The sequence below is a fragment of the Macrotis lagotis genome, chromosome 3 (genome assembly GCF_037893015.1).
Source record: "Macrotis lagotis isolate mMagLag1 chromosome 3, bilby.v1.9.chrom.fasta, whole genome shotgun sequence".
Taxonomy (NCBI): Eukaryota; Metazoa; Chordata; class Mammalia; order Peramelemorphia; family Peramelidae; genus Macrotis; species Macrotis lagotis.
The window spans coordinates 293,476,100-293,486,230 of NC_133660.1; the positions used below are offsets into that span (position 1 = coordinate 293,476,100).

The 10,131-nt window shown below is 33.8% G+C and overlaps 1 protein-coding gene across 1 annotated transcript; it reads right to left on the minus strand.

The window, feature by feature from the left end:
* Positions 1 to 387: 387 nt before the first annotated feature.
* On the minus strand, positions 388 to 1,344 carry LOC141516719 (olfactory receptor 5B2-like). Its single transcript, XM_074227712.1, has one exon. It carries the CDS (start codon positions 1,342 to 1,344, stop codon positions 388 to 390), a length of 957 nt encoding a protein of 318 aa, XP_074083813.1.
* Between the last annotated feature and the right edge of the window lie 8,787 nt (positions 1,345 to 10,131).

The following is a 10,131-nucleotide window of genomic DNA, read 5'->3' on the forward strand; positions in this document are numbered from 1 at the left end:
TGTGAAATGAGCTGGAAAAGGAAATGGGAAACCAGTCCAGTATCATTAGCAAGCCAACACCAAAAGAAGAGTCAGATACAACAGAATAACAACAGAGACCACACTCAAATTTCATTAATCCACTATAATAATCTTGTTATATAGGTAATACAATAAAATTCCCTTAAATATGAGAAATTTGAGATTGGGTCTTGCCTGTGGTTATACAACATGAAAGTATCTAGAACAATATGAACCCAGATCTCTTCTAACTGCAAATCTATGACATATTCTGTTACATAATGTTGTCTTTGAAAAAAGTTGTATTATACTTCTCCATGCATAATAAATTAGAATGATTTGGATGCAGTATTCCAGAGTAGGAAAGGTACAGATTAAATTTTCTCTCTATGAAAACGGATGATCTGGTTGAGGTCTTTGTCCTCTCACAGCTTTCATGAAAGCATTCTTGACATCTTTGTTCCTTAGACTATAGACCAGAGGGTTCAACATAGGGATGATCATGGTGTAGAAAACGGATACCATTTTGTCTGAGTCCATTGAATGACTTGAGCTGGGCTGAAAGTACATGAACATGACTGTCCCATAAAATAAACACACTGCTGTGAGATGGGATGCACAAGTCAAGAAAGCTTTCTTGCGGCCTTCAGCAGAACGGATTTTCAAAATGGTGATGAAAATTAACACATAAGAAGCAAAAATCATAAGGAATGGGGAAAGACTATTTAATGATGCTATGATAAATAATACAGTCTCACTGGTGGACACATCAGAGCAAGAAAGAACTAAGAGAGGAGGGAGATCACAGAAAAAGTGATGGATTATGTTGGATCTACAAAAGGAGAGGCTAAATGTGTTTCCTATGATTATGGAGGCAGCTAGAAAGCCACACATATAAGAACAACTGATCATAAATGCACATACAGTTGGTGTCATGGTAGTGTTGTAATGTAGTGGCTTACACACAGCTGCATGACGATCATAGGCCATGAAGGCTAAGAGGAAACATTCTGTTCCAGCAAGGGATGAAAAGAAAAACAACTGTGTGGCACATCCATTATAGGAGATGACCTTGTTCCCTGTGAGGAGCCCAGCCATGACCTTGGGAGTAACAGCTGAGGAATAGCCAAAATCTACCAGAGACAGATTACTGAGGAAAAAGTACATGGGGGTATGGAGGCGGGAATCAAAGATGATCAGAGCTATTAACCCCAAGTTTCCTATAAGGGTGATAAGGTAGATAAGCATGAAAATGAAAAAGAGAGGCACCTGAAGTTCTGGGACATCTGTTAATCCAATAAGGATGAACTCATGGACTTCAGTTCTATTCTCCATAGATGACATTTTAGGGTGATGTCATTCACCTACAACAAAAGAGTAATCATCAGAAAGACCCATTCTCCATGATACATGATTCCAAGACAAAAAAATTAAGTTGGAGAGACAAGAATAAATATTTAATTGTCATAGTATTTTGTGGAGGGTTATCAAAATTCACTCAACCATTTTCTCATACATTGACTTCTTCATATATTACTTCACATGTTTTAAAATGTATTTCAATTGAAACAATTCCCAAAGTCACATTTATCACTTTTTGGTGAAAGCAGAATTAGAAGGGGGATTACTGTTGGTCAAGTTTTGGAAATCTAAATCTTTTCCCATGAATATGTTTTACTCCATGGATAAAGAGAGAAAAGACGGAGATAAAAGGAGGACAATTCCAAATAAGAGAAAAGATTTTAAAAATAGTTAAAAAATTGACAAAAATGTATAAGTATTAAAAAAAATTTGGTCAGGAGTTCCCTGTAATACTTCTTAGTCCTGGATTCCTTGTGGCATTAAAGTTTATGCAAAGGATTCAAATAACCATTTCCAGAATAGAGATAGTTGTCGATGAATACAAGTTGAATAGTTTGGAATTCATTGGTCAAAAAGACCACAAGTGGATCACTTAAGAATAAATGAATATTTTTTTAAATTTGTTCTATTAAGAAAATGTGCACCTTTTTCTATTCTCCTCCTCTACTAGAATGGGAGCTAAAGGTAGGCACAAACAATAATATTTTGCCCTTTCATATATCATATGGTTTTTTGGGGGGTCAAAGTAAAATCAGCAATCTGGGTTTAGTATTCTTCATATTTGAGTGAAAATCTCAGTTGTAGGAAGTTTCTACTGAGTTATTCATCTCAATTTCAGTACCTTCCTCCTTTTCATCATCTTTATTTTTTCAAAGTTATATTTGTCTTGTAAATTGATATATTCATGTTGTTTTCAAAGAGCTTATGGACTCCTTTATGGCACTGATGACTGCTTTAAACCTTTCTTTGCATTTCCATTGCTTATCAAGATACTGGACAAATAGTAGGTTCTTAATAAATGTTTATTGATTCAATAATCATTCAATGTTAAACATTCCTTTCTGAACTAAACTAAGTTGATCATTCAGCACCAGACAACTATAGAGTCCATTCACATGAACCACTTTAAGTGTTACAACTCGCAAGGAACTTTCAAGTTGGACATAACTCACGTAATCATAGAATCCTTAATTTTCATATGAACCACCATCTAGTTTTCATGGAAGGTATAAGGAGGCTGTCACATATTATCTAGAAAATTTTTTATCTATTAAATATCTGTACTCAACAAATGCAGGGAATCTCAAGACAGCATGGCTGCCCCAAAGTCATCTAACTTGATTTCTAGCAAAGTCTACCAAAATTCATGAAAAATTGAAAAAGAAGAAGATACATAGTTAAGGAAGAAACATGAAAGAAAAGACATATATCTAGCTCTAGTAGCAGACTATGGTCCCCAAGAAGTAATACCATGTATTTAGTATGAATTAAAAACCACAAAACATTGAAAAAATGTGATTGCCAAAATATCAATAAAACATGAGGAATGAGACAAATAAACAGAATATGATTCTGAAAAACTTTCCCCTTATTTTAAGGAAATAGGATACTTAGAACAAATAATTATGACATATTTTTTAAACTGAACCAAATTAGGGATATAAAGAAATCCAGAAATCACAGTGGAAAAAATTTGGTGGATTTAGACTGTTATCAGTTTATTACTGATGGAAGTCTTCAATTATCTTGGCATCTGCCAGAATATTCTCTTCTCCTTCTCTGAATCCCATTATCTTGTTTTGATTCTGGTCTTTTGCTCTCTGTCTCTCCATTTCTGCATAGCAGTCTCCGTCTGTCTCTTCCTAATTGTTTTCTGCTTTTGTTTATTAACCTAGTTTTCAGTTTTGCTTCCACCCAGAGATCAATATATGAGTCTGTCTGTTTCTCTATCCACCCATCTCTCATCAAAGACAGTTATTGATTTATTGATGAAAATTATTTTATAATCAAAATTGCAATATAAATGAATAAATATGAGAAAATGCTATCCCACATTTGATTTACATAAAGCATAAGGAATTAATACGTAGGATAAAAATAAATGGAAATGCTTCAAGACCAGGTAGAAGGCAGTTAAATTAGCCTACAGTATGAGATAAAGAAAAGGAAAACTAAAAACTGTGATAATTATATTTGGGAAGAGTCGATTACAGGTTTTTTAGAGGAATCATTAAATGGAATCCTATGGATCACTGCTATCTAAAGTTCAAATTGGGAAGGACAGAAAGAACTTAAAAATTCAATTTTGAAAATACCAGAATAAATTCCATTTGGAGAGACATAGATGTGAGGAAATTTTTCAGAAAGGAAAAAAGAGAGAGGTAAACAATGATGAATGACAGAGCAGATTCTATGTTATAGCAATATAGTTGGAAGAGTGCCAATACTGCCTTTGAAGTAAGGGAAGTCCAGAAAGCCAAAAATGACAAAAGTTTATGCAAAGTATTTTAATTGAACATGGCCATTTGGGGAAATAAAAAACTATAAGATAAAGAAGTGGAGTGATTCTGAAGAGACAAGTACAATGACTGAAAAGCAATGATAGAGATGCTCAGTTTTTACTTGACAAAGAGAATGATTTTGGGATTTAATGGAAGAGAACCACTAAGACTTGATACAATAGATAAGAACCAATTCCAATTTTAGTGGCACAAAGGGAAAATGCATTTGAATAAATCTATTGTGTGCCAAGCACTCTGTTACACTTCAGAAATACTCTCTTCATTGATTCTCACAACAATCTTGGGAAATAAATATTATTCACATTTTACTGATGAAGAAACTGAGAAAAATAAGGGTTGAGTGATTTGCTCAGGGTCATACCTTGAGTGTCTATATCTGGATTTGAACTCAGTACTTCCTGACTCTAATGCCAGTTCTGTATTCATTCTACTGGAGCTGTTTCTATAAACTTTGCAAATGATTTTGAATTCATTAGACCATTTGATTCCCACAGCAAATTTGTGACATACACATAAAAATAAGAAAATCATATTTTCTATATTTCATAGAATCAGTATCCAGTCAGAGAGAGGGGTCTTCTCTATTCTATATTTGTAGTAGCACATTCAATTGTGACTTCCACACTTGAGGAAGGACATTATTAGGTTAGAGATATTCCACAATAGGAATGGAGAAGAATTTTGATATCTTGTCATAATAGTATTAGTAGAAGGAACTGAAGTTAATTGGTATAGGAAAAACTAAATGTAAGGGTCAAGGCAAGACTTGGGAGGAATGTTATTTTCAAATTTCTGTGGTACTGACATTCGGAGGACGGATTAGATTGGGTTTTTTTTGTATCTAAAGGCATGAACCAATAGGAAAACTTAGAAATCAAGGAGAAACATACTAATTTAATGTGATTTCATGCAAGTCACTGAATACTTCTCTAGCTCTGTCTGTTCATTTGGAAAATGGAAACTATTTCTTAGAGTATTATTTTCACACTGTGGCTGTGAGGAAAGTGTTTGTGAAGAATCAAATTTAATAGACATGAAAATTACCATGATTAGTACAGGACTTTGAGCTTTTATGTGAAAAATGGACGAGAGGGGTCTCTGAGAAGATAGAAAGACATAGAAAAAAGAGGTCATAAGGGCAACGGTACTATAAAACAATACTTGGCTGTTGTGATACAGTAGAAAGTGCTCTGATTTTTGAGTCAAGAAGATTCAGTTTAAATACCACATCAGTACCATGTTAATTGCATATATCCAGATAAATCATTTAAGTCAATCTGTCATAGGTTCTTTTTTTATTGAAGTGGGGACAAGGGGGAAATAATAATACCAGGATTTGTCTCCAACATTTATTGGGAATATTGAAATGGGGAAAATGGAAGCTCTTTGAAAATGACATATAAATATCATCACTTATTCTTCAAGGAAAGGACTTCATCTCACCTCAAGTTTTATACCAACTCCTCCCTAACATTGTTAATGAAGTTCTTTAGGAAAAATATGCGCTTAATCAGCATCATTATATTGAGTTCTTTTGTTTTATATAATCATCCAACCCTTAAATAACTTCTCCAGTATCCAAAGGATCATGAGTTTAAAATAGCCTTGAACACAATTGCCATATATGATTCATTTGAGCAATAAGATAACCCTATGAAATAAGTATCACAGTTGTTACTAAGCATGGTTTTTGAATATGGAAATAGAATTTAATTGTCTTACCTTGGGAAGACAAGTGAGGTCAGAGATTGAAAAGATTTTAATCAGATCTTCCTGGATTTATGTCCAGAAATATTTCCACTAAACCTTACCACTATCTACATAAGCTCTGCTGTTAGTGATAGAGCATTCTAGAACCTAGTTGACTCCAAAGAGAGTTAGCCAAGAATTTCTAGTTAATACTTGTCCTTGAAGTCCCAAGTTTATGAAATGCATTATATTATTGAAGAATCTCTTCACTATCACAGGGGCAAGAGACTCAAAACTACCTAGAGGCAGAGAGGTCACTCTTGAACATAGCAGTGGCATGGATAACAATAAAAAGGGTAATGGCCACTCCTGTCCTCTGTTCAAATGAACTGCAGAAAGCCCAAAAGGAGGTAAGTGAGGGAATGGATGATTCAGGAAATTTGACCCTCTAGTTGATTCTCCAACATTAAGCTCAATAGAAAAATGCTTCAATGTCAGTAACTGAAGTCAGGTAGAGGCAGAGAATTTTTACAGACAATGAAAGCCCTCCATCTCTTGGGAGGGGGTGCTCCCTTGGAGATACTTGGAAGCTCTACTCCCAATGCATGAACAAAACAAACCATTAAATCCTGCTTTGACCATGGGGAAAATCTACTTTCTCATCATCATTATTTAACAAAGTGTTAGAAAGGCATATGGGCAAGCACATTGATAAAAGTTGATTTCTAATTCTACTTCTATCATATCCTAGCTAGGTGACAATGGCCCAATGACTGAACATCTCCAAGCCTCAATTTATTCTCCTTTGAAATGGGTATAATAATCTCAAAACTGAATGCCATCAAAATCTTTTAGTGAAGATCAAATATGATATCCACCATGAAAGAAAATCTCAATAAAATGAGGCATGGAATAAAATCACTGAACATGTTGTTAGAAGATCTTGGAATGCATTTGATATCATATGAAACTTTAGGCAAGTCACTTACTCTGGAAGAAACATGATTTCTGCATTTTAAGATGCAGATTATCATATCTCTATGCTCTTATTCATATGAGAATGGCCAGGAGAGAAATAAATGATATTATCCTGATGGTCATAGCTAACCTCTTTAAATATCTACTCAGAGCTGTTCATTTACATATTTTTCCCAAACAACTTTTGCTTCAAGTCCTCCCACTTCTCAACTCTAAGGACACAAGTTCTTAGTGTTCTAGCTCAAGGATAACAAAACATCGTGTTTAATGATAATAACCGTTTGTTACTGGAACCTTTGCCAAGTTGCTACCTGCTGTTCTTGAGGACAGGATGCAAATACTAGACATTAACGAGTACAGTGTGGCAGATTTAGAATTATTTGAAATTTTAGTTTCAAGAAAGATCCAATAATGGGTCGCAATCAACTTACAAGTTAACCTATCTTATTCCTCGGTCTACTACTCTCAACTCCAATACTTCAAAATCAACTTTCATTTTCTGACTATAAATTTATCTTTATATACATATATATATATATTTATATAGAGAGAGAGATATAGATATTTATATATTTATTTTCATCCAATAAAACTTAGTTTCTCATGAATACATCTGATTTTTTGTCTTGGTATGTTGAGAACTCAATTAAAGTGGGGATTTGATAAATTAGTGTGAATTCAGATATTTTATCACTTATTTGGAGAAACTCCATCTGGAACCACAAAAGGTCAAGAATAGCAAGGAAACCTATCAAAAAAACAATGCAATGAATACTATGAAATATTTTTGCTCTATAAGACACCATGAATGGTCTGACTCTAGAGAAGCATGGAATAAGTTTCACCAGATCCAAAATCATACTATAAAGCTGCGGTCGTCAAAACTTCCTGGTTCTGGTTAAGAAATAAAATAATCAATCTTTGGATTAGGGTCGGTTCAAAAGAGACTGCAGTAATCTGACTACAGCAATCTCCTGTTGACAATCCCAAAGATATCAGCTACTTGGATATGAAGCTACTGTTTGATAAAAATTGTTTGGAAAACTGGAAAATAGAATGACAAAAACTAGTCTTAGACCCACATCTCACACTTATATCAAAATAAGGTCAAAATGGGTACAGGATTTAGACATAAAAAGCAACACCCTAGCTAAATTAATAGAACAAGAAATACTCTATCTGTCAGATCTTTGGAAAGGGGACAAATTTATGACCAAAGAAGAAAACAATAATACATTATAAACTGCAAAATGAATGATTTTGACTATATTGAATTAAAAAGGTTTTGCGGGAATAAAATCAATGTTGTCAGAATTAGAAGGAAAGCAGAAATCTGGGAAACAAACTTCATAAGTAGGAGTTCTGATAAAAGTCTCATTTCTAAAATATGTAGAGAATTGCATCAAATTTATAAGGTTACAAGTCATTCCACAATTGACAAGTGGTCAAAGGATATGAATAGACAGTTTTCAAATGAAGAAATTAAAGCCATATGTAATCATGGGTGGAAAAATCCTCCAAATCCAAATTGATTAGATAAATGAAAATTAAAACAACTTTGAGGTATCAACTCACACCTATCAGATTGACCAAGATGAAAAAAAAGGTAAAATGATCAGTGTTGGAGATGTTGAAGGAGGATTGGGACATTGATGTATTCATTGCTGGCGGAGTTGTGAATGGATCCAACCATTCTGGAGAGCCATATGGATTTATGCCCAAAGAGCAATAAAATTGTTCATTCCCTTTGATGCAAAAATTCCAATTCTAGGTCTATATCCAGAAGAAATCATAAAAAAGGAGAAAATCCCACATACTCCAAAATTTTCATAGATGAACTTTTTGTAGTGGCAAAGAATAGAAAATTGAGGGAATGCCCAACAATTGAGGAACTGCTAAACAAGTTAAGGTACATGAATACTATGAAATATTTTTGTTCTATAAGAAACCATGAATGGTCTGACTCTAGAGAAGCATGGAATAAGTTACAGTATCTGATGCCGAGTGAAGGGAGCAGAACTAAGGGAACAATGTACATTAATAACAACTCTGTGAGATGTTCAACCTTGATGGAAGTAGCTCCTTTCAGCAGTTCAAAGAGAGAGCAAGGACAACTATATGAGACTGGCTATGGACTATGTTATCCCCATCCAGAGGAAGAAAACCAAATCATAACAACAAAAAAACCCTTTAAGAATCTGGTGAACACTTTTTAAAAACTATCTCTTATGTAACTTTTATACATAATCCTAATTCCACATACCAAAGATGACTAATCTGTAAACATGTTTATCAAAAATATGTATGCATAATGTTAACTCCATTCACTGCTGAATGGAGGGGGATGGAAAGGGAGGTGGAAGGAAATTTTGTAATTTAAAAATATACATGTACATATGGATGAACACTGAAAAACATTTCATAACATGTATTTGGAAAAACAAATTATCAATTAAAAAGTTATTTCCCAGGACATGGATAGATTTCTCACCATAAACTCTTCCGAATTGTCCATTGTCAATGCTGAAAAAAACTTTCATTCAAAAGTGATCTTAATGCAAAAATGCTCTTACTATACACCATCTTCTACTTGTTCTCCTCATTTCACATTGAATCAATTTATCTTGTTTTTCCAGGTTTTTCTAAGAGCATCCTATTCATCATTTCTTATATGGGGATTCTCCTCACAGTTCCAGGACAGAAAACAGTGTTAGTGGTTGCTCACAGACAAGAGCATAAACCAGGAAACAGTTAGTAGCTTAAAACATTCCATCACAGATGAATTGAAAACTTGTAGGTTCCCAAAAGTAACTATTAAAACAGCTGCTCAAAATCCCTGAAGATTAGGGCAATGTACCCTGCACTATGAAAACAGAGCCCTACTTTAACAAAGAAATAAAAGTCAAGTAATGGGCTAGGAAAATGAGGGGAAAAAAGAGGAAAAAAATCTGACCACAGAAGATTACTATGATGATGAGAAAGATAAAATCACACACTCAGAATAACATAACAAAGCATCCAAAAATAATACAAATTGGTCCCAGTCTATAGGAAAGCTGAAAAATGATTTTGAAAATCAAATATGGATTTCTAGAATTTATTGATTTCTACAATTCAGGTTCTCCTACACAAAATGTAGTTAATGGTTCCAGAATACTACTAGTATGGTTAGCTTTAGGAAGGAATATTAACCACAGGTTGGTACTAAGGGCCTGAACATACCTTTGATCCTCTGTGAAACATTATTTCATTGTAATGCTAGCAAAATAATACCTGTTCCACACTTCAACAGCAATTGCATTCCAGTTAATAAATTCTTTTGTAGCTTTATGTGCTTCTATGTATAATGGGTTTTTAGAAGGTTTTATTATTTTTTAAACAGCTTTTGTTGTTTTTTCCCTGTGACATTTAGTAACTTGAATTATTTTTTTAAGACTGGAAATCCAGTCTTTTGGAAATAAATTAGGAAATATTATCCTGTCAAAATGCAGGCTGATCTTTCGATAAAAACAATGTTATTTGAATCTTTGTTAGGCTCCTGACTTCTCTTTTAAAGAAAAAGATGCAAATAATAGACAGC